At 38.1% G+C, this 25562-nt stretch overlaps 1 protein-coding gene across 4 annotated transcripts in view; it reads left to right on the top strand.

Moving 5' to 3' along the window:
- The first annotated feature begins 356 nt into the window (after positions 1 to 356).
- Positions 357 to 25562, top strand: part of SENP2 (SUMO specific peptidase 2) — a 32688-nt gene continuing 7482 nt past the window's right edge. Inside the window, exons 1-14 of one of the 4 annotated variants that reach the window (XM_027584277.2) lie at positions 357 to 634; positions 2841 to 2896; positions 7614 to 7747; positions 8177 to 8243; positions 10059 to 10149; positions 13621 to 13789; positions 15524 to 15627; positions 16945 to 17039; positions 17466 to 17517; positions 18329 to 18395; positions 20010 to 20186; positions 21488 to 21619; positions 23513 to 23716; positions 24338 to 24417. In XM_027584277.2, coding sequence (XP_027440078.1) covers positions 534 to 634; positions 2841 to 2896; positions 7614 to 7747; positions 8177 to 8243; positions 10059 to 10149; positions 13621 to 13789; positions 15524 to 15627; positions 16945 to 17039; positions 17466 to 17517; positions 18329 to 18395; positions 20010 to 20186; positions 21488 to 21619; positions 23513 to 23716; positions 24338 to 24417 — 1529 coding nt within the window. In that variant the 5' untranslated portion in view covers positions 357 to 533. Of the gene's footprint in view, positions 635 to 2840; positions 2897 to 7613; positions 7748 to 8176; positions 8244 to 10058; positions 10150 to 13620; positions 13790 to 15523; positions 15628 to 16944; positions 17040 to 17465; positions 17518 to 18328; positions 18396 to 20009; positions 20187 to 21487; positions 21620 to 23512; positions 23717 to 24337; positions 24418 to 25562 lie in introns of those variants that run through there. The other 3 variants (XM_027584278.2, XM_027584279.2, XM_027584280.1) reach the window with 3 other exon arrangements.

Below are 25562 nucleotides of genomic sequence, written 5' to 3' on the forward strand. Positions count from 1 at the left end.
AACATTTGTTAACTGATGTGAACTACCTTTATTTTGTGCCCTCAACAAACATTTACTGAGCAACTACTGTATTTCAGGCCTTCGGAGCGCTCCCTCCCTCCGGGGTGGAGAAGCCTCACGTGTGGCCTGAGGGCCTTGTCCCGCGGGCAGTCTCGCGACTGGCTCCGCCGAAGGGAAAACCCCGCCCACAGCCTTTCCGATCTCGTCAGCGATTGGACTGGAACCGTCCCTCACTCATTCCGGTTGCTAGGTTCGGGAGGAGAAGGTGGGGGCGAATCTGCGCGTGCGCAGATTGAAGACGAAGATGCTTTCCGGTAGGGCGGGAGGAGGTGACGTCAGGAGTGGTGACGGTTGGGCGGGGGGGGCCTCCTATAGCCCTCAGGACGTTTTATCTGTGGGCCCTCCGATAGCGTCACAAGTCGGCGACTGAGCCTTGGCGGTGGTGGCCGAGGCGGCGAAGGCGGCAGCGGCGGCGACAGCTCTGGGGTTTGCGTCTCGGGGTGTGTCGGCCGCCGCTGCTGCTTGGGCCTGGTATGTACAAATGGCTGGTTAGGATTCTCGGCACCATTTTCCGTTTCTGTGACCGGCCGGTGCCCCCAACCCGGGCCCTCCTGAAGAGGCGGCGCTCGAACAGGTGAGAGGAGAGGGGGCCGAGCGCCAGCCTGGCTGTACCTCCTTCCCCACCCGGGGCTTGGCGGGGAGAGCGCTGACCCAGCCAGGCAGGCCCTGCTCGGCCGAAACAGCTGGCCGGGCTAAGGCGGTGGAGGTGCGAGTCGCGGGTGTCCTGGTGACGTAATCGCTCCCTCCACGCTGTGCGGATGCGCTCCTGATGATGGAACGAGCTAGTTGTCTTTGGAGTGGCCCGCGATGGTTAGGATCTTTCATGTTCTTGTCAGAGACCAAGCTGGTTGCTGTCAAATGGGGCTGTATCGTATCTTGCCACTCTTAGGTTGAAAACTAAAAATTGAAGGAATACTGTCTGTGTTGTGGTTCACTGTTTACGAAGCACACTCCCAAGTGTCATCGGTAGGCAGTTAAGTGCAGCTAAGGGAAGTGAGATTCATAGCTTGCCCAAAGCCGTTTTGACTGCAAGAATTGTTCTCTTAGCACCAAGAAACAGCAGCTGTTTTGTTCTGAAACAGCTGTCAAATTGTGTGTGTGTGTTTTGCGGGGGAGGGGGGTGGTACTGTGCTTTAGAGTTAGTGAATGAGGGGGAAAAATTAGGTGTCTCATTCCTTTAAAAAGATCACAGGTTTGTACTCTAAAATTCAGTTAAAATTTTGGGAAACCTAAAAGTTGGTTTGTCTCATTTCATACCACCTTGCTTGAGAATTAATCTAGAGAATAAAATACCATACCAATTCTATAAACTCCACCATCAACTTTTAGTGATCAAGTGTTAATTTCATTTTTTTTATTTTTAAATTAAGCCTCAAGATTGTTGAAGAGTGGTTTCTTGGAGCTTGAGAGAACAAGATGATTTAATACATGAGTCTGAGAATGCAGGTCATTGATGAAGTTGGCTGTTGGCTAATTCCATCATGTGTTCTAGAGAGCCCAAGGTTTCAACCTGTTCTTTTCTATCTTTTTGTGAAGTTGTTGTGAGGATCATTTGAGAACATGTTGTAAAGTGCCTAAAATGATGCTTAATATATATAAGGATAGTATTTGTTTATTCTACCCCAAGGGCCTTGTGCCGAGGCTGGTGCATGATAGGCACTTGGTGCGTATTTATTGAAGGAGAGAATGTTAATTCCCTCTCCCCTATCCTTTCTTTTCGCTGTGAATCCCTGCTTTCAAATAGATGGAACAGTGATTTGGAGATGAAAACCCTGTTCTTCACCACATATCCTTAATCTAAAGCAGTTCTTCACAATGTAAGCCATTTTTCAGTCAAAATGAAGCCAGGAGATCTTATTGGGATTTTGAAGTTATGAACTGAATAGTATTCTCCTGGGATTTATTCTGTTCATTATTTTTGGTAAAACTGATCAATCATAATTATCATTAAAAAGATGATTATTAGTATATCATAAGCCTTTAACATTCTTGAGGTATAGGTCCAAAAACTTTCCCAAATTCCCCAGTTTTTTATTACCACTGTAATTTAGTTTCCATGATAGAAGTGCAGTTAAATAGAACAACTTTTCTGGCTAAGAATTCTATTTTAAGGCTTCTTATATTGTCTACCTCTAGTCAAGTAGAAGATGGCTTTCCTTGCAGGGGTGGGGGAGATGTCATCTTTCAAAAGGAAATTATTTGTTTTAAAATCATTTCTGGAGAGGGGCGCCTGGGTGGCTCAGTCGTTAAGCATCTGCCTTTGGCTCAGGTCATGATCCCAGGGTCCTGGGATCGAGTCCTGCATCAGGCTCCTGGCTCAGCGGGAAGCCTGCTTCTCCCTCTCCCACTCCCCCTGCTTGTGTTCCCTCTCTTGCTGTCTCTCTCTCTGTCAAATAAATATATAAAATCTTAAAAAAAATAAAAATAATAAAATCATTTCTGGAGAGAAAAAGGAAATACTAGTCCTAGGCTCTTACCTATGTTCATTTACTAGCCAAGTGATTTCTGGCCAGTTTCAAGTTTGTACTTTAGCCAGAGTACAGATTATCATTTGATAGGGAGTTTTCAGTCCCTTTGAAATAGTTTAAGCAATAGTGTTAAGACCTCAAATGGTAAAGCCCTACTATAGAGGAGTGTTTTCTTTGCAAGCATCAGTTGAATCTCATTTTTTTGACAAAGTGGATGAAGAGGACGTGTTGTATGCATACTAGGTTTACTTACAGAAATAGATGTGTGTATATGTACATATATATATATTTTTTCTCTCTTTCTCTTTTCAGCACTTTGTTTTCTACAGTGGACGCTGATGAGATACCAGCCAAAAGACCAAGATTAGGTATTGAATATGATAATTTTTTTTAAGATTTATTTATTCATTTTGAGAGAGTGAGAATGAGAGAGAGAGAGAGAGAGCGCACATGAGAGGGGAGAGGGTCAGAGGGAGAAGCAGGCTCCCCGCCGAGCAGGGAGCCTGATGTGGGACTCGATCCCGGGACTCCAGGATCATGACCTGAGCCAAAGGCAGTCGCCCAACCAACTGAGCCACCTATGCATTGAATATGATAATTTTTAAAATTAGATTTTTTTTAAATAGGAAAAGTATATGTATGGAACAAAATTCAAAAGGTAAAAAGTATATGCAGTGAAAAGTAAGTCTCTTTCCTGTCCCTTTTCTACTCAGTTATCTTTTCTGAGGCAACCACTGTTAACCGGGACTTGAATATCTTTCCAGATAAATGAGGCTGTATGTTGAATATGTATTTTAAAATTTTCAATCTTCTATAAAGAAAAGGTGTTTTTTATTTTTGAGGAGAAAACATGGTAAAAAACTATTTCAAACTGAGTCATCTAGTTCACATAGCTGAGTGAATGAATCTAATGTGTTGCCCCAAATTGTTTATTTCTCTGTATCCAGAGCGCTAGACATTGCTTGATAGAGGAGAACAAAACTAGATTAAAGGAAAAAGGGACAGTGGAGTGCTATAATAGTATTTCCTTTGTCTCAAAAATGAATGGGCATTTCGATCTACCTCCAGATGTGGTAGTTAAGAGTAGACATGCCTGTTAAGATTTCATTTAAATTCGATGAGTACTTACTGAGCATGTCTTACTGCTAAGCAATGTGTTAGGTTTTAAAGGAAAAAGAAAAAATGAGTAAGACAGGATCTCTATTTTTAGGGACCTTAACAATTGTATAGGTATATGCTTGTATCATTGAGGGTATAAGACAAGCATATAAATAATTACTAATGTCAGTAGAGATGTGATAAATGAAATAAGAAAGATAGTTACAAAATACTGTCTAATTTTCAGCTTATTAAAAGTCTCAGTAAATATTTGATGAAAGAGCGAGTATGTGAGATGGATCTTAAAGGATGGGTGGGATATCAATTCTACTCTTGAGTAGCCAGTGTATAATAGGCACTTAATAAATAGTTATTTAGGAGTATATTGTTACCTGCCCAGGAAGTAAGGACAAACCAGTGAGTAAATTATAGTGCTTCCTGTAAGATTCTGCCATACTTAGTGTCTATGTCCTGCAGGTTAAGTTATGCCCCTATCTCTCTGGTTTATTTATTTTATATATTCTGAAGAACCATTGCTTAAAAGTTGTCATTTCAGGGCATTTCTTTATGAATCAGTATGATTCTTTATGAATCAATAGGAAGGGAAAGCGTTCTAGGCAGAGGGAACAGTTATGGGAGAGTTGTGTAATTCAGGAAACAGTGAATAGAACTTGGGAAAAGTTGGCTAGAGAGAGGTGTATCCAATTAAGAGGACTTTGAATGCCAGATTTATACTAAATTCATTAGGACAGTATTTCGCAAAGCACAGGATAGATACCAGTTCAGGAAATGATTTTAGGGGATACAGCATTTCATAGCATTAAGTAGTATGTGAATTATGTAGAAAAAAGTTATATCTTTTTCATTTGTTTTTAATTTTCTGATTATTTCAAGCAGAAAATCTTGATTTAATGCTAATATGTTTTTAATACTCATCTACTACATGTGACTCTTTTTTTTTTTTTAAATATTTTATTTATTTATTTGACAGAGAGAGAGAGATCACAAATAGGCAAACAGGCAGGCAGACGGAGAGGGAGAAGCAGGCTCCCTGCTGAGCACGGAGCCCGATGTGGGGCTCGATCCCAGGATGCTGGGATCATGCCCTGAGCCCAAGGCAGATGCTTAACCACCTGAGCCACCCAGGCGCCCCAACTTTCCCTTCTTTTAACAGGCCCAGCTAGAACTTACATTGTTACGTTTCATTTCTTTATAAGACAAACAATGTTTCTTTATGTTTATAGTAGTGATACAAAGTTACCTTTCAAATACATTTATTTAGCAAAAAATATGAATCAGTTTTAAACAGAAATGTAAATAAATAACAATGTGGTAAAGACCTTTGACACTGGTTACATCTGAAACTCATGTAGCATTATGTGTCAACTATCCTTCAATCAGAACAAAAGAAGAAAACCAAAAAGAACTTTGAGGGTGGTATTACAGAAGTTTCCTGAAATAATTATGGTAAGGATCTATTTCATGGACTTCCTTCCATGTTAAAGACCCCTCCCTCCATGATTTCCATGAAATATGTATTATAATTTTCTGAATGGCTACTATAGAAAGGAACCTAAACCAAGGGGGAAGCAGCAGGTAGCAGGTGTAATACTTACTGGCAGAGTTTGTAAAGGTCTACAGGAATGCATCTGATAGGACTCTCCGTGATGATGCCTGTTGAGCACTTGAAATGAGGTCAGTGTGACTGAGGACCTGAATTTAATTTTAATTAAATATAAACTTAGGTGACTACATGTGGCCACCGGCAACTATGTTGGACAATACAACTCTCTTGTTTGCTTTTGAGAGGAAAAAACAAAAGGAGGGTAAAAGGAAAAAGAAGGCCTTAGAATCGCAGACTCATGACCTTAGAGATGAAAGGAATTTTAAGAGATCTAACTTAGTCTATTGTGAGGAAAGTAAGGTGGTCTTTTCCCCATTTTACAGATGAAACAGGCCCCCCTCCTCCTCCCCTTCTCCCCTCCTCTTCTTCCTCCTCCTTTTTTGAGTTATTGAGATCTTTTTGGCATAATCTCGAGGAATACTCAGATTTTGACAAATTCGTAGGAAAATAAGTATTACAATACTTTTTAGCATCCACTATTTAACTCTCTTAGTTATTAGGAATACCCCATGCCCCCTGGGGTCTGGATTACAGGCTCTGGGTTAAGCACCAATCTCTAAAGCTTACATTCTTCCACTTAAGAAAGTACAGCTGAATATAAGTGATATCCCTCAACATTACTAGAGGGATAACCGGGAATTCTCTAAGTCTTAAAACGAGAAACAAGTAATTTGCAAACTTTGATACTTTTACCTATTCTCTAGATACAAATTACTTCAAATTGCATTCTGCTTTACTTAGCTGTCACATCCTCCCTGTTGTTTAAGTTATTCCCCTATTATTCTATTTCTGTTTTATATGTTCTGGAGTGCTTGTTGTTTTAAAGCCACCATTTCAATTTCAGGCTTTTTTTCTCTAAAGCACAATCTGGGTAAAATGATGGTCTCTTTCTCTCAAACTAGTGCTTTAAAATACCCTCAACTGGGAAATAGAAAGGAAATTGTAGAGAACCAGTCAGTAGTGTAGGAAATGAGAAAGGAGTAGTGTCATAAAAGGAGGAAGTGTGGCAAGCACTGAAATCTACCCCTCCCCCTTATTTATTTACTTACTTATTTTGTAATCTTTATTTTTCGTGGCAGGGAGGGGTACATCAGATCTAACACATCTCAGTAGAGGGATAGCCTTATTTCATCATAGATGTATAAGAGTTGCATGTTTTATGCTTTGCTAATTCTACCCTTGAGTAGCCAGTGTATAATAGGCATTTAATAAATAGTTATTTAGGAGTATATTGTTACCTGCCCAGGAAGTAAGGACAAACCAGTGAGTAAATTATAGTGCTTCCTGTAAGATTCTGCCATACTTAGTGTCTACGTCCTGCAGGTTAAGTTATGCCCCTATCTCTCTGGTTTATTTATTTTATATATTCTGAAGAACCATTGCTTAAAAGTTGTCATTTCAGGGCATTTCTTTATGAATCAGTATGTGATTTGCTGAAGTGATGATTTCATGTTTTGGAGCATCCCAGAAGAGATAATCTTGTTAAAAAACAAAAATCACAGGGTGCCTGGTGGGGCATGCAACTCTTGAACTTGGGGTCCTGAGTTCACACCCCACATTGGGCCTAGAGCTTACTTTATTTTTTTTTTATTTTTTTTAAGATTTATTTATTTATTTAAGAGAGAGAATGAGAGAGAGAGAGCATGAGAGCGGGGAGGGTCAGAGGGAGAAGCAGACTCCCCGCTGAGCAGGGAGCCCGATGTGGGACTCGATCCCGGGACTCCAGGATCATGACCTGAGCCGAAGGCAGTCGCTTAACCAACTGAGCCACCCAGGCGCCCTAGAGCTTACTTTAAAAAACCAACGAACCAACCAAACAAACAAAAACAGGAGCACCTGGCTAGCTTTGTTGGTAGAGCATGTGACTCTCTTTCTTTCTTTTTTTCTTTTTTTTGAGAGAGAGAGAGAAAGTGTGCATGAGGGGGCGGGGCGGGAGGGGCAGAGGGAGAGAGAGAATCTTAAGGAGTCTCCACGACCAGCATGGAGCTCAGCCTGGGGCTCGATCTCACAACCATGAGATTATGACCTGAGCTGAAGTCAGGAGTTGGACACTCAACTGACTGAGCCACCCAGGTGTCCTGCATGTGACTCTTGATCTCAGGGTTGTAAGTTCAAGCCCCACGTTGGGTATGGAGCCTGCCTAAAACAAAACAACCCCAAAACCCAGAATCACAATACTGGAATTCTAGTTATTCAGATAAAAGGAAAGTTACTTTTATGGATACCTACTTATCTCAGTGATTGGAAAATAGGACTTCTAATAGAGATTGAGAGAGGCCTTTTCTAAAATATAATTTATTTTTTTGCTAGAAGTTTATTATTCTATATTTATATGTATATGTAATCTATATTATATTGTCTAGATTATTTCATTCACCAAGTCAAAACCAGTCTCTACAATGCTGCCAGCTTATTTGGATTCCCATTCCAGCTGACCACAAAACCCATGGTAACTTCTGCTTGTAATGGAACACGGAATGTGGCCCCTTCAGGAGAGGTCAGTGGGGATAGGGTTCCATTGGGGCTACTGATCTTTGTACTTATTCATTAAAGTTAAATTTTAGAAATATTCTTTTTAGGAATTGAGTGGAATGACTTCTTTCCAGAAATGTTGATGTCTTTATTAGCCTTGATATAAAGGCCAAGAAGTTAAAGATTAAGAAATTACACATTAAAAAAATATTTATAAAGAGTCTAATTACTAGTACATCTGCTTTTCTTGTTTAAGTATGTGTAAAGAACCTGAAATAGTTATTTTATATATAATTTTGTGAGTCTTCACCAATTAAACTTTTGGTCTTACTGATGGTATCTCTTCTGTGAGCTAGTGAAATAATCACCAATAGAGTGATTTTTTTTTTATATAAAAAACGTATTTAAATTCTAAAATTGAGATACTACAGAGGTGATTCTATTTGATTTTAAGGTATTTTCGAACTCTTCATCTTGTGAACTGACAGGTTCTGGATCCTGGAACAACATGCTGAAACTGGGTGAGGTGGTCAAAAATCTTTCTGCTTTCCTGTACCTCTTTCTGCCTCTTTTCTGAGTTTTGAGAATATGAAAGGAAAACAAACACTGAGTTGGGTTGGGATGAGAACACAGACATATTCTCTCTACCTTCTAAAAATTATTAAATAGTTTTCTTCTAGAATTGTTATTGAATTTATTGTTTGTGTTTTCTATTTGTATTATTGGTGTCCTTAATGTGACTTAGTTCAGAGTTCATTCATTAAACAAATAAAAACATTTCCTGGGAGCTTACTCTGTGTCAGGCATGTGTTATCAAGGATAACAAAAGGACAAAATAATAAATAAAACCTTTCATAACAAAATACAAAACAAATAATAAGATAATAAAACCCTGTCTTTAAGGGACATCATCTGATTGGGGAGCAACTTTAGGTTTCCAGTTCTCATAGTTTTATGCATTAGGAACCTCCATGTCATTCTTGGAGCCCAAAATTGAATTGTAATTATTGTACATAACTGTATAAAATTCTGTCATGGGGAAAAATAGGAAGAATCCAGACTCCTGAAAATGACTGTGATCTCTGTCACACAGGCCTATAAAGTTTGAGAGAAAGGGATAAAAGCTTTTAGAAAAGTTGTGGGTTCTGAAGTCAAAAGTGGAAGAAACTAAGGAAATGATAAAAGAAACTAAGGAAATAAATGAAACTAAGGAAATGATAAATGATAAAATGATAAGGAAATGATACTACCTTACAGTAATAAGTTTCCTTCTCAAGCTTTTTAAGTAAAGTCTCTCTGGTGGCAGAGAAGAGCAAAGGGGAGTAAATGCATACCCCTGAGTCTGAGAATCTAATTCCAGAGGACCTGAAACAAAGACGATATTTTTTTGGAGTCTTTCATTTCATCTTAAAAGTTAATACAAATTAGATTTTATAATCTATTCATACTGTTTGAATCTGTAAATGTTAAAAATTATTTACCATTAAAATGGACACATGGAAGGGATGGTACTGTCTTGTGCCTGAGGTATCAGCACTATATTTCTGTGTGTTCGTGTAGCCTTGTCAGAGAAGCACAGGTATTCCTGGGGCAGGTTTCTTGTATAAAGGAGTCTACAGTCTCTTATCTGAAACCCTTGAAGATGTGCTGGGGAATTTAGAATTTTTCATATCTTAGATATATTGTCTTTTTTGAATATTGTTTTAAAAATCCCATTAGAATTGAACATTGGTTCAAATCAGGTTTTGCAAACAAAGGAATTCAGGTCAGTTTAAGTTTTGCTGCTACAGACTTGTGAAAAAACATTCAGTTTTAGATCTCTTTACATTTTGGAGTCTTCAGGGGCTCCACAGTTGTGCTGTAGCTTCAGCAGCAAATGTGGCTGATGAAAGTTTGGTTACCCTTTTTCGAAGTATAGTAACCATCTCATAAGTGTTGGAAGCTTCCAGTGAAATGTAGTAACATATAGTAGGTTTTCATTTAAAAAAAACTTCTGTTTTCTTGGGTAAAAGAAATGATTCGAACAACTCAATTGGATTAGAATACATGGAGTTTGTATCATTGAGTTCTTCATGCTTCTTGATGGTTCCAGCAAGTGAAACTTGAAAAGCTTACCTGTGAATTTTTATTGTCTCTCTGAGATCAAAGACAAACTAAGCACTATTGCTTTTTCTTCAGCTTTTACAGTTTGTTCTGGATCTCTGTATAGTAATAGCATTTGAAAGAATAAGATATTTAGTTCTACAGCGTAGACTGTTCACAGATTTTCTAATGCAGACTGTTGACAGGTTTGGGCTTTTTTTTTTTTACAATTACAAATGCATTTTTTAAAATAGGTAATAAATCTCCTAATGGAATAAGTGACTATCCGAAGATCAGAGTGACAGTAACCCGAGATCAGCCCCGCAGAGTCCTGCCTTCCTTTGGGTAAGTGTTAAATTCTGCCTTTTTGTAAGTGGAAACTTAGCACTTAGGTGTTCACTCTTGGTAGGCATTCCCACTTTTGTTCTATTATGTAAGCTTGTTAAGTAAGTACTCTGAGGTTAGTAACTTGCCAGATGTCATACAGCTGTTGAGAGATTTGAACTCAGGTATGTGTTACTTTCTCTGTACTATATAGCCTATGCTTATAGCATCTGATTTTGAAAACCTTTTAAAAAGGATTTGTTGCTCACTTCTAAACTTAATTTTTTTTAAAGGATTTTATTTATTTATTTGAGAGAGAGCGAGCACAAGCAGTGGGGAGGGGCAGAGGGGGAGGGCGAGGGAGAGTATCTCCAGCAACTCCATGGTGAGTGTGGAGCCCCACACAGGGCTCAGTCCCATGACCCTGAGATTACAGCTGGAGCCGAAACCATGAGTTGGACACTTAACTGACTGAGCCACTCAAGCGCCCCTAAACTTTATTTTTTTATTTTTTTATGTTAATTCCAGTACAGTTAACATACAGTATTATATTAGTTTCAGGTGTATAATCTAGTGATTCAACAATTCTACACATTACGTGGTGCTCATCATGATAAGTGTACTCTTTAATCCCCATCAGCTATTTTACCCATCCCCCTACCCACCTTCCCTAAAGTTTATTTATTTCTTCCCTAAACTTTATTTTTGAAGTATAATATGCATATGGAAAATGCAGAAACCATGATGAATTTTCATATACTGAACACACATCAGTTTTGTGAAATGTTCTTCTTTTAGTAGTAATTTTCTTCTTCTTTCTGTGTTCTCACATTCTAGAATTTCTATTTCTTGGATATTATTTTTCTAATTTTTCTCTATATTGATCTGATTGATCTAATTTTTGTATATATTCTCTTCTTTTGTTGTTCTTCTTTCCCCTAAAAACGAAATCTTTTACTGATTTTTTTTTTTTTTGGATGTCATAGTTTTTAAGTAGGAAGAGTCCTCCCACTCCCTCCTCCCATGGTTTTTTATTGCTCTAAGAATCTTATTCTTATTAAAAGAGGCAAAAAAAGGGGCTGCCTGGCTGGCTCAGTTGGTGGAGCATGCGATCTCTTGATTTCAGGCTTGTGGGTTCCAGCCCCCTGTTGGTCACAGAGATTACTTAAAAAAAAAAGAGGCAAAGATGTATGCAGTACCTTTTCTTATTTCTCTAAAGCTGTTAATTATTTGAAAATTTCTTCTTCTCCCTACTTTGTTTCCTCTGAATTCCTTTCCCCACTTTGGTTTATTTTGGTCTTTTCTTTCATATTAGAGTCTTTTTTTTTTTAATTGAGCTATAACATATTAATTTCAGGTCTACAACATAATGATTCGATATTTGTATATATTATTGAAATGATCACTATAATAAGTTTAATGTCCATCACCATACAGAGTTACAAATTTTTTTTTTGTGATGAGAACTTTTAAGATCTACTCTCTTAGTAACTTTCAAATATACAACATGATAATAACTGTAGTTACCATGCTGTGCATTACATCCCATGACCTACTTATTTGATAACTGGAGGTTTGTACCTATGAATTTAGGTTTGTTTGCTTTTTTAAGATTCTACATGTAAGTGAATCATATTTGTCTTTCTCTGACTGACTTACTTAACATCATACCCTCAGGGTCCATCTGTGTTGTTTCAAATGGCAAGATTTCCTTCTTTTTGATGGTTGAATAACATTTCAGTGTATATTTTCTCTATCCACTCATCCATTGATGGACACTTAGCTTGCTTCCATGTCTTGGCTGCTGTAAATAATGCTTAGGTGAACATGGGCATGCAGATAATCTTTTCATATTAGAGTCTTTGTTCAAATATCTGGCAATCTTTGGCTCTCCATTCCTGTTTAAGAGTGAGACATTAACAGAAAAGCAGCCCCTTTGGAGTTGGATAAATAGCTGATTGTAGGGCTGAGAGAAAGTATGAACAAGTATCATTTTTTTATTTCTCATTTAATTCCATCACAGTCAGAGAATATACTGTAGTATAATTTCAGTTCTTTAAAATATGTTAACATCTGTTTTATGTCCTAGAATATGGTCTGTGTGGGTGATGTTCAATGTGCACTTGAAAAGAATATGTATTCTACTGTTGTTAGGTGGAATGTTCTATAATTGTCACACAGATCAAGTTGGCTGATAATGTTTTACAAGTCTTACTGATTTTCTATTTTTTTGCTGATTGATAAATGAGGAGTGTTGATGTTTTCTACCATAATTATGGATTTGTCTACTTCTCCATCTAATTATGTTAGTGTTTGCCTTCATGTATTTTAAAACTCTGCAGATGGTAGTACACTTGACCCAGATTCACCAGTTGTTACCATTTTGCCACATTTGCTTCATCACGCTCTGTCATATATACCTATTTTTTTCTGAAGCATTTAAGAGTACGTCTTAGACTCAATGCCCCTTTAATCCTAAGTGCATGAGTATGTTTTTTTTTTAAGAGTGAGGACATTCACTTATATAATCACAGATAAAATCAGAAAATTTAACATCGATACAATACTATTATGTAATCTCATTTAAATTTTTTTATTATGGAGATGGTTTTTTCTGGTCCAGGATTCAGTGCAGGATCATGTGCTACATTTAATTTTCATGTCTTTTTGATCTCCTTTAATCTGGAACAATTCCTTAGCCTTTCTTTGTCTTTGATGGCATGGATATTTTTTAAAGAGTAGAAGGCATTTCTTTTGTAGAATGTTCCCTAATTTTGTCTGATGTTTACTCATTACTTGTTCAAGAGTATGCAGGTATTTTTTTTTTTTTTTGTAAAAATACTACATCAGTGGCTTACATCTTTTTTAAAACATCACATCAAGAGGGGTAGGATACCAGTTTGACACATTATTGGTAACTGCAGGAGAGGCAGGCTCTGTCACCACCAACAAGGACTAGGTAGGTGCTTCATGGCTTCCATTTCTTTAGCATTTATTAATTTAGCATTCAGTAGATATTTACTGAGTACCTTTTGGCATAGATCCTGTACTAGGTAGGATACAATAGTGAAAGGATGTAATCTCTGTTTTCATGGAATTTAAAGTTTAGTGTGGGATGTAGACATTAAATAAATAATGACACCAATAGTTAATTCCAGTGGTGCCAGGTGACTAAAGGAGAAGTGTGGTACCAGAGGAGGGTATGTGTCACAGGAGGGCTAAATCCAGAGTTGTGGTTGGACAGTTGGGCCCGAGGAGGAAGGCAGAGGCTTTCGTGTGGCAGTTCTGGTGACCACAAATAGACATTCCATAGTGGAGTGCCCTCTGCTCTAGAGATAGATACAACTTTTGTGAATGGTAGTTGTCTGATTTGACAAGAGCAGGCTTAACCTAGGACACGCAGCTTCATCACAGGATGGTCTGGGAGCTTAAATTCTGGCAATTTAAGGAGTCTGGTGGTAACTTTTTCTTTTCTTTTTTTCTCTCTCTCAGTTTTACTTTGAACTCAGAGGGGTATAACAGAAGACCAGGTGGCCGTCGTCATAGCAAAGGCCCTTCAGAGAGTTCCTTAACCTGGAAGCCTCAGGAACAGGTTGTAACAGAGATGATTTCTGAAGAGGGTGGCAAGGGTCTGAGGCGTCCCCACTGTACCGTGGAGGAGGTAAGCCCTTTTAGCCTCTTATCACTTTAAAAAAATAGTTTATGAATTTTTAGGGGAATAAATAATATGTGTACTGGAGTACAGAACTCAAAAGGGATGGAAAGGTATACTGTGACTGTAAATTTCCTAGTCTCCCTTCCAGGACCTGACCCCAAGACCCTGTCTGATGGTTAGCAAGTAGCCACTGATACTTGAACATACCCTCTGGAGATACTGTATACATACATAATTTAGTCAATTATCAGATTTTTTTTTTCCCCACTATAGGGCAGAAAAAGGAATCATGCTAGGAAGAGAAGAGATTCTATTCATTTTGGGTGTGTGAATTCTTCTGCTAACTTGTTTCTTTTATAAGGCGTAATTGTGACTACGGAAGAGAAGTAAACAGGGAACGTGTCCTGTTTTTCCTTTTTCAGGGCACTTAGCATGATGTCTTCATCAACAGTCTTCTTTTTACTTCCCTCTTGAGATCTTTGCTTATTCTAGGAGAAGTTAGAATTATTCCTGTACTTGACATTTCCCAGGACCATCACCTGTTGCAATTTGCTAGATGGTTTTCTGAGCCATTTAGTTTCGTTAGTCAAAGAATTATCTGTTTGAGGTTCAGGTGCTGTGCTAGTTGTCAGCAATTCAAAAATTGAATAAAATGAGGCCCTGTCCCCTAGGAGCTTGTAATCAACAGAGCCAAGCAGAGAGAGGAACGGACTGAAGTAGGCTTCAGTACCTCTTAGATGAGAAATCAGAGATGGGACTGAGCAAAAATATTTATATGCACAGGATATACTCTAAAATAGTAGAAGGTAATATTAGCAAATGCATATTCATTGGTTAAGGGTAATATAAGTTAGAGAGACGAGCCTGAGTCTCAGATTTCAGTCTTGGATAAATACGTGTCACTGACCAAGATACCCTGTGTGTTTAGGGGGAAGATGATGACTTCAGTTTTGGACATTGTTTAAAGTGCCTGTGAAACACGCAAGAAGACCTGTCCCGTAGACTCTTGGATATAGGTGATGAGAGTTATGAGAAGAAGGCAGGGTTAGAGACACATTTCTGAATCTTCTGTATATTGGTGTTTGATAAATCAAGGGAGTTGGAGAGAGTACTCAGGGAAAGAATGTAGTGTGAGAAAAGAGAGAATGGGCAGACCATTGGCATTGGAGGGCAGGCAGAAGAAATAATTGGCAGTGGAGACTGAGAAGATAAGAAGAAATCAGGAATGTATTGTCTAGGAAGGCAAAGGGAGGTCAGCAGGGTGAGGTGTTGGAGAGAGAGGTCAAGTAACATAAGGCTGAGAAAATGTCTGCTGGATCTGGCCGCGGAAGTCATTGGTGACTTTGATGTGACCAGATCCATTTTGGAAACTGAATGTTCTGAATATGCAGGTGGATTATTTCTGTTGAGTTTTTTGTGGTTGACAAAAACTGCTGTCAATAACCCAGATGCCATCAGAGTCTAGCAGTTAATGTAAATGAGTGGAGCAGGCTGGAGTGAGTGGCCCATCTAAGGAGAATAGCCCTACACAGCTCCAGATCACTGATTCAGGTTTTTGAAAGAGGCCAGATTTTTAGATTTTTCTTTTCAAATTTATAAAGTTGGTAATTCAAAGAAATTTAAAAAGTGTTGGCAAATAAAACACATCTGTGGGCTGCATTTGACCTCTTAGTCTCCGTTTATGATTTAATGATAGCTTTAACATGTTAACACTTAAGTGACATCCTTTCTTTTATTTAGGGTGTTCAAAAAGAGGAAAGAGAGAAATACCGAAGGTTATTGGAGCGACTTAAAGAAAGTGGTCATGGAAACTCTGTTCCTCCTGTAACTCCAACTTATCACAGGTAAAACTGAGCTAACAAAATCAGTGCTTTGCCACACATCTTTTTACTTATTTTTGGAGAGGGGATTGGCGAGAAAGGCTTTGTTGAAAAAAGAGGTTTGCGTTGAGAGAACTATCCTTATAATTTGCCTGAATGTTGTATCTAGTAATGAGATATACGGAGCCACGGTGGTTTTACAAAATAGAGTTTTCGTTTAGCTTTAGAATTTTTTGTTCACATGAACTCTTGAAACTCTGATATAGAAAAGTAGAATTACAGGTTGAAATCAGGTTCTTAGGGAGTAGAGAGTTTTTTCAACCTCTCCAGCACACACATTTCCCTTAGTCTCTTGTCTTTTTCTGTCTTTCCCCCCTCTTCCTTTCCTACCCAGTTATCCCTTCCTCCCACCCTAGCCTCTCTCACTGATACGCACACAGTCCCTGTGGCATGTCAGTGAATGCATTTGTGTATGATTGGAAGTCCTCCATTTTAGAGACAAGATTAAAGTCACCCCAGGTTATAGAAAGTTTTCCTTATAAGACTTCTTGTTAAATACTCTAATGCTTTGGGCAAGTAGATGACAGTGGCAGAAGGAGCTGATATTCACCTTATATTCACCTGTAAAAAAAGGGACCAAAATATGTGAGTACAGGATTGAGGCACGCAGGATAATTCTAACAAGTGGTGTGAGAATACACAGCAGGGGTGGGGGGAATCCTGGAAATTATGTAACGGCAAGTTGAAGGTGAAAAAGTCACAAGGCTTTCTAGTTTGTTGAATGTACAAATTAGCAAAAGATTATTTGTCTGGGAATTTTAACTTTTGTTGTGAGCTTTTTTAAAATTTCTTTCTCTGCGTTTACTCAGGCAGAATGTTAATATTTTCTCTGTTTTGACTAGCCACTGTTGGAAGCAGCAGTATGCTTCAAACTTTGCTCTTGTCATGTCAGGAAAATCCTCAAACTATTTTGCTGTTTACATTCCTGCTTTTGTTGTATTGTTTTAGGATCCATTTCATTATGTCATTTAAAATTTTTCATCTCTTAACTTGAGTTTTGTCACACTGAGCTTTTTTGGTTGAGGTGGTGCTGGGGATTGAGAACATCCAATTTTACCAACGTTGAAACTGGAGGTTAGGTAATTTGGCTGAAATATTAGCATCAGGATTATACTCCTTGTATCCCAGTCCCAGATGGTGCTATGTTGCATTCTCTCATAATTTGATGTTACAGGGTAATCAGTAACCCCTGTTTTGAGAAGCTTGTCAGATGGAAATAATGAATATTTATGGTAGACTTTCCTTTTGTATCTGACGTTCTTCACTTTTTGTGTTCCTAAGCTCTCAAAGAAGTCAGATGGACACATTAAAGACCAAAGGCTGGGGGGAAGAGCAAAGTCACGGAGTCAAAACAACTCAGTTTGTTCCAAAACAATGTGAGTTCCCAGATTTAGCCCTATCTCCGTATATTGACCTTAGTTCATGTGCACATAAAATTGAGAAATGACATCCTAGTGAAAGATGGTATACCAAAGTTTAAATCGTCAGACCCCAGGGCTTTGACTTGGGCTTATCCAGTACAAGTAGTTTAGTTAAAAGGCTATTTCTAGATGAAGTAGATTCAAAAGATACCTCTAGATTATTATTCCTAGCTTCTACTTAGCAAATATTCTGTGAGCCTAAAATTAGTTTCTTAATATTTATTTTATTAATTTCTTTATATTTCTCCACTAGCTGTTCACTAAATGGCACTAAATGATAAGTGAATGTCTTGATACTTTGGAAACTGCGTAAGTTGAAATTCTAGCTAGATGATTGATTAATAAAGGAAACATTCAATTTTTTCTTTATCATCTTCACAGACAGAGTTGTTGAAACAAGGGGACCTTTATGCTCAGTGAGAAGTGAGAAGAGGTACATGGTTCAGTTCATTCTAAGTCTTCTTTTGATATATTATTTTCTTTATAAGCTATATCGATGAATAACTATGTCTAAAGAATTGTGAACTCTCCCCAGCTCTGGTAGCTGGTCAGCATATATGGGTACATGGGTGGCTGTTGTGTCGGATCCCCACCCTAGCTCGGAGGGTGCCCTTCTCTCCTGGGCATTAGGGCTTCAGAGATGCAGGTGCCACTTAGATAGGTGTGTGGTTGTGGTGGGCATCTTTAGGAATTAGCACCTTTCAGTGAAGGCAGTTCTGTGTGCCTTTAGGATTTTGGATGATAGTTCCTTTATAGCAGAGTTTGGGGTAAGCTCTGGCCCATTGTCCAAATCTGGTCCACCTGCCTGTTCTTTTTAAGTAAAGTTTTATTGGAACGCATCCATGCTAATACATTTACATCCTGTCTGGTTGTTTTTAAGCTATGATGGAAGTTGAGAAGATGTGACAAAAACTATAAGACTTGGGGAACCTGGGTGACTCAGTCTATAGAGCATGTGACTCTTGATCTTGGGTTCCTCAGAATCATGAGTTTGAGCCCCGTGTTAGGGTTACTTAAAAAGAAAAAACAACAACAGCAAAAACCAAAACCTGTAAGCCTTGCAAAGCTCAAAATATTTACTATCTGATCCTTTTTCAGAAAAACTTTGCTGACCCTGGGTTTAGAGGAGTATATAAACTCAAGTTGGTTTTTGTTGACAAATTATTAAGTCTTATTTCTAAAACTAGTCTCACATGTACAAGTTAAAATTATCCAGTCTATATTCTCCCAATATTTTTCCTCAGGTGTTGTTCAAAGGGGAAAATTTCTGATACAGAGAGGACAGTTGGAATCAGACTTGAAAATGAAGGTGTAAGTGGAAACCCTAGTTAAATTTTATGTCATTTTACTCTTTGACCTGACCTGTGTTAAAATTTTGGTGCTCATGAAAAGTAAGAAAGATGAAAAATACTACTTTGATTTCTAATTTCATTGTTTTCTTTGAAAAAAGCAGCAGGCATTGAAGATACACAACTTTTGGCTTCCTTCTGAATTCCCGGATGTTTACCTCTGTATGGTAGCTACCTTTTTCATAAGAGAGACCAACTTGCCTCCATCCCAGCCCTGTATCTATAGTGCCTGGCTTCTTTTGGAGAATTTAAAAAAACCATACGGTCTAGGAAAGATATGTTCAGGACCTTCATTTTAGAGTCAGGATCTCAGATTTATTTGAAAATACTACCAATCTAATGCTTAATTGGATTTTACATTTTTTGGTGTACTGGAGTACAAAGTGTTCTGGTGATCTCCATAGCAATACCAACATTTAAAATAATAGCAGCAGAGTGTTTTGCTAAACACTCTGTATCCAAAAGAAATACATTTCTAAATTAAAGGCAAACTTGATGTTTTAGATTATTTCACATATTAGATACATAGAAATACCAAAGTTTAGGGTGCTGCTTTATGTGAAGTATCAGCTCGATCAAGTTTTTCTTCTCCCATTAGACCTCTTTGTAAGGAAGAGTATAGGTCTCAGAACATCCCCGTTCCCAGTCATTTGGAGCAAAACCTTCTGTATTGAGTTATTGTTTATCGCCTGTGGAACACCGGCTAAAAAGGCGGGGAGCTATGCCTGAGAGAGGACAGAGAGGGAGCACCTTTGGAACCTGGGTAAAGACTACCTGGTACTTCCATCTGTGCCGAACCTGAAGACTGTGCTGTCTGGGGCCGTGGGGAGGAGCCAGCAGCTGCTGGTTTCCTAGGACCAGGATCCCTGGCAGTGAGTTACGAGTGAAGAGTACTGGCTCAGCACGTTGAGACCAGTGTGGTTCTCATCGAAAGCTCTCTTTCTAACTCAGTTTCTTCATTTTCAAAGTTGGCCTACTAGATGCCTTAAATTCACTATTAAAGGTTATGTAGGGTCACAATAAGGAAGGATATTGTCAAGAGTTTCTAGAATGCTCGCAGAATTCTATTTGCTGACCTGAATGGTGCTTACATATGTGTTAATTTTACAAAAATCAAGTGGTATGTAAATGTTTGTACATTTTTCTGTAGTAAATAATTCCTTTAAAAAAATGAAATGGAGCAAGTTTACTTATTATAAGGATAGTAATGCTTTATTCTGAGTGATGGGATTATGGGTCATAGGTTTTGCTTTTCTTAAGCACTCCAAAATGTATTGTAACCATCTTATTTTTCATTGGCCTAAGAGAACTGAAAATACTTTTCTTGCTGCCTACAGGGAAAGTGATGAGTGTTCTCTTTCATGGTTTGTAATTGAGGCGTCCTGTGAACCTTAGATCTTGAGCATTTTTTTGTTCCTCTTGCAGGGACAGGCAGATAGACAAAATCTCCTTCACTTACTTGGGAGATTTGCCTATTCTCTCAGGATAATGGCACTGTTTATGTTTCATGTGTTATATATGTTTATATGTGTAAATATCAAACATGTCAATAGAATATAGAAACTTTTTTGATCAGAGGAGGGGACACCAGCTGGAACCTGACCTATCCGAAGAGGTGTCAGCCCGACTCCGCCTGGGCAGTGGGAGCAATGGCTTACTCAGGAGGAAAATGTCCATACTTGAGACAAAAGAAAAACATTGCTCAGGCAAAGAGAGGGATAAAAGGATGGATGATCTTCTTGAACTTACAGAGGTATTATTTCTTGCGTTAATCAGAATAAGAGGCATGTTTTTAAATAACTTCAGTTATCAAGACTTGAACACATGTTTTATTTTGAGGAGTTTCTCCAGGCTAGGGATGAGTGTATGAGAGAAATCAGGTCCAAGGGATGTCCAGTCACTGGCTGCACTGATCATTAGTGATCTGTGAAGGTGGCCTAAGGGATCAGATCAATGTTCAGCAAATGTGAGTAGACATATTTGTCACATATCTTGGAATGTAATGGGTTCTTTGCAGATTTATCTTCAAATATTTTGGGTTACATAGTATGGGTTTGGCATTAGGAATGAGCTCATTGCATTTTTAAAAAGTGATTATTATTTACTAAAATGTCCCTGTTATTGATTATTGCATTTGAAAATAGTAAAAACTTATTTGAAAAACCAAGGAAATGAAGGTAGTTAAAAATTCTCATTTTAAAGGTGAGCCTGTGTCTTGGCTCCTTTTCCAATGTTGTTTTAGTAGGTGGTAGTCCTATGCAGTGAGAACCTGTTGAGCACTTACTATATATTGGACACACAAGTGGAGAGAGCCGTAAAACGGCACAATTGTATGCAGTGGAGAAAGCAGGATTTCAAATATTTGAATGAAACTAATTTCTTTTGGGTGTATAGATTCATCTCAATAGCTTAAATATGCATTTATCTGCATAATTCTTCAGAATAGTGAAGCCATCTGTTCCGTGAGGATTCATTTGGTAGACCACTGCCTTGTTTTCCAGTTTCTCCCTGTTTGCTTATTCCCTTCTTGTCCAATCTGTATAGTATCATCTCTTAGGGCACCTAATTCTATTACTTTGATGATTTTAAATAAAAGTTTAGTAGGTAAATAAGGAAAGTGTGAAAATCCTTTAAGAGTATTGTGAAAGGAACAAAGGCTAGAAAGTTAGATACCCCTGGGTTCCCTGCTAGGCTCTTCCTTTTAATAACTGTCTGACTTTGAGCACATAACCTGAGTTCTCTGAGCTGCACCTCTTCTATAAAATGGTGATAATACTTTCCCCACAAGCAGGGATTAATGATGTGCTTCATCATTAATGTACCATGTTTGGCTCATAGTGGTCAATAAATGGTAGTGGGTATTGAAACTATACTTGAAGTGTAAATACTATTACCAGATTATTGTTTCCAGAAGCTGGTAATTGAACTAACATTTTTATAACCATTAGTAAAACTGCTTTGTATTATAGAGATGAAAAGCTTGTTTTAGCCTCAGACTCTTGAAATCTGATTGTGGTTCTATTTAAAATACATCCTCTGGACTTTCTAATTCAGGACATGGAAAGGGAAATCAGTAATGCCCTAGGTCATGGCCCACAGGATGAGGTCCTAAGTAGCGCTTTCAAGTTGCGAATCACTCGAGGTGATATCCAGACCTTGAAGAACTACCACTGGCTCAATGATGAAGTAAGTTGTTCTTTTTTCCCCTATTCTGTCATTATGCCTAACCATTTACCATCTATAACCAAAGTGATTTCTACCTAATTATAAGGGGTTGGGAAAGCAGCTTTTGGTTTCATTTAAAACAGAAACATCTCAAAACTTAAAACAGTGGTCAATTCTGATTCTTTGCTGCCTTTAATTAGCCATGTTTTCCTCTTCTGCATCAGTGCTTTGTTTCATCTACCACTTCATTTACTAGTAGTCTTCAGTGACTTTTTTTTTTTACAAATTTGTTTTTGGTTTTTTTTTAAGATTTTATTTATTTATTTGAGAGAGAGAGAATGAGAGCACGAGAGGGAAGAGGGTCAGAGGGAGAAGCAGACTTCCTGCTGAGCAGGGAGCCCGATGTGGGACTTGATCCTGGGACTCCAGGATCATGACCTGAGCTGAAGGCAGTCACTTAACCAACTGAGCCACCCAGGCACCCCATTTATTTGTTTTAAAGTAAGCTCTATGCCGAGCGTGGGGTTTGAACTCACGACCCTGAGATCAAGAGTTGCGTGCTCTACTGACTCAGCCAGCCAGGCACCTCTTCAGTGACATTTTTATTTATTTATTTTTTTTAAGATTTTATTTATTTATTTGACAGAGAGAGAGAGCACAAGCAGAGGGAGTGGCAGGCAGAGGGAGAGGGAGAAGCAGGCTCCCCGCCGAGCAAGGATCCCGACGCAGGGCTCCATCCCAGGACCCTGGGATCATGATCTGAGCCGAAGGCAGACGCCTAACCGACTGAGCCACTCAGGCACCCCTCAGTGACATTTTTATAAACCTTGGGTGTGGCTGATGAATAGAAGGAAGCAGCAAGCGATACTTACTTTATTTTATTTATTTTTTTTTTTAAAGATTATTTATTTATTTATTTATTTATTTGACAGAGAGAGAGAGAGAGACAGCGAGAAAGTGAACACAAGCAGGGGGAGTGGGAGAGGGAGAAGCAGGCTTCCCGCCGAGCAGGGAGCCCGATGCGGGGCTTGATCCCAGGACCCTGAGATCATGACCTGAGCCGAAGGCAGACGCTTAACGACTGAGCCGCCCAGGCGCCCAAGCGATACTTATTTTAGAGGAATTCTTAGACGAGCCATTTTATTTTTTCAGTAATAAAGGGATAGATTGATCACTGTACATACATGTATATATAAAATGTGTCTTTTTCTTTATTTGAGTGATAATTGTAAAAATTTGCCTAATTGTCATCTTGTATCCTTACATATTTAGCTAAAACTAGCTCTTAGTTCTTGCACATGTTCTAGCTGGTCCTTTCCCTAACTCCCCAAAGTCCCTGCATTTTCCCCCTTTGCCTTCCTTCCCATCCCCCTAGACTAATGACATAAAAACACATTCTTATAAAACTAGTATTTTTGTTTTACATTATAAATGGTATATATTTATTATAGAAAATTTGGAAAGTACAGGAAAAGTAAAATGAAAATATCATTCAAAAGTGCCACCACTCAAAAATAAAATATTAATGTTTGGGTATATTTTCTTCCAGTTAATATTTTTTTATATATAGTAAACTTTATGAATAGTAAAATTCAATTCTAGTTAATATTTCTGCATATTTTTTTCATGTGATGTAGTTGCATACACCTTTTCATTACTGCAGACTTTCTCCTTAAGTTCCTTGGCTCTTTTACTCACATACTTCAGAAGTACAATTTCACTCCTTAATTCCTCCCATTTTGTACTCATTATCTTTTATTTTCCTTATTATGCTGTAAACAATCCTTTCATCCCCATCTCTAGTACATTCCTTTCCTGGAGTTTCTTACCTTCTAATTCATCCTAACTTAGGTAGAAATTTAGTTTTGGTAATGTACTTGCCACATTCTGACGTTTACTCCCTTGGTATTACAGGTCATTAATTTTTACATGAATCTTCTGGTGGAAAGAAACAAAAAACAAGGGTATCCAGCACTTCACGCATTCAGTACTTTTTTCTATCCCAAATTAAAGTCTGGTGGTTACCAAGCAGTGAAAAGATGGACCAAAGGGGTCAATCTCTTTGAACAGGAACTTATTCTGGTGCCTATTCATCGGAAGGTACATTGGAGCCTGGTGGTGAGTTGAGAAGGTTAATTGTTGGAATCTGTATAATGGCTGTTTTGAATAATGAAGGCTACCCTTTTCTGCCCAGTTAAAAATCCAGTAGTACATATAAAGGCATACTCTGTAGAGTCCCTTGGTTCTTGAGTTGAACAACTTAGAAAGCTAGATGGCAATTAATTGAATTTAAATAAAAAAAAATAGAAAAAAACCCAAAAGATTAAATTACACACACACACACACACACATAGCTAGATGGCATACAGGAAGACAGGAAAGGGTTTTAGTACACATATGAGTTCTTTATTTGATTTCTTTAGTTTTGTTTACAAGATGGTACAGATTTATTATAGAAAAGTAAAGGTATAAAGAAAAAAAACAAGAACAAAAAATCTCATCACTTTGAGAGGACCACTAATGTTTTGGTGAGTAAGTTTCTAGGTTTTCTCTGGGACTAGAAGTATATACTTTTATAGAAATGAAGCTCATATCATCTGTGATAATTTATGAAAAATGTGTCTTAGAAATCCATTTATGTTGGTACTTGTATTGACTTTTTAAAAGATGCTTTTCCTTTTAGAAATAAAATTCTATTGTGGTTAAGATGTTTCTGGATATTGTATTTTTCCACTGTAGGTGATAGACCTAAGAAAAAGGTGTCTTAAATATTTGGATTCTATGGGACAAAAGGGCCACAGGATCTGTGAGATTCTCCTGTAAGTAAAGGCTGAAAAACTTTACTGTTGTGTCATTATGCCCTTGTTAGCTCGTCTACCTTCTGTTTAATCTAGGGAGGCTCTGGTGGATGGTAGTTTAATGTTTAGTGAAGGCTATTCTCCCAGTTGTTCAGGAATTGACTTGAATTCATCTTCTTATCAAAAAAAACCCCTAATACCTGATCTTAACTGAGAACTCTTATTTAGTAGCATTAGTGGAAACAAGTTTGTCCTGCACTGTAATATAAAATATGTCTTATTAGAATCCTGTGATTTGAATTAGGTTTCTTTTTTTTATTTTTAAGATTTTCTGTATTTGACAGAGAGAGAGACAGCGAGAGAGGGAACACAAGTAGGGGGAGCGGGAGAGGGAGAAGCAGGCTTCCCGCTGAGGAGGGAGCCCGATGCAGGGCTCGATCCCAGGACCCTGGGATCATGACCTGAGCCGAAGGCAGACACTTAACGACTGAGTCACCCAGGCGCCCCTGAATTAGGTTTCTTTAGTATTGATACATTATTCCGAATGTTCTGAGGAACTCTTAACTAGGGTTTTATTCCTCGAATTCTTAAACCCACTCATGTCTCTGCTTTCCATGATAGTTGGGTTCATTTCAGAACCAAGAGAACTTTTAAGTTAAAGCATATGGTTTGTAGGCAACCATTTCAAATAGTAATTGCTAGAAACCTGCCTTTAAAGCATAGCCCCTTCGTAAGCTGTGCCAAGTGGTGACATGAATTTCACAGTGAGGAAGCAGTTCAGTAAGAGCAGTCTCTTTTGAAACCCTTCTGCTCACTGGAAGCAAATGGGGGTTCTCGTTTTTAATTTTAGTAAGGATACTTGAATAAGTTTATAAGGATACTTTAGTAAGGAACCTCTTAAACGAATGACAAGAAAATTTGTTATTAACAGTTAGTTCAATTCTCTCTTTTTCAATATTGTTTTGGTGTAAAAGATCCGTTTTATTTACTATTTATCTTGAATAGAAAGTTTAAAGAGAAGAGAGTTTGAAAAATCATAAGATACACTGAATTGTTTATAAAACAGTTATTTCCTTCTAGTCTTTTCTGTTTAAGATGATATAAAATGTGCACACATACATGTGTGCAGACACATACATATTATCACATATATAGAAATGTTCTTG

Source organism: Zalophus californianus, chromosome 1 (assembly GCF_009762305.2).
Source record: "Zalophus californianus isolate mZalCal1 chromosome 1, mZalCal1.pri.v2, whole genome shotgun sequence".
Lineage (NCBI taxonomy): Eukaryota > Metazoa > Chordata > Mammalia > Carnivora > Otariidae > Zalophus > Zalophus californianus.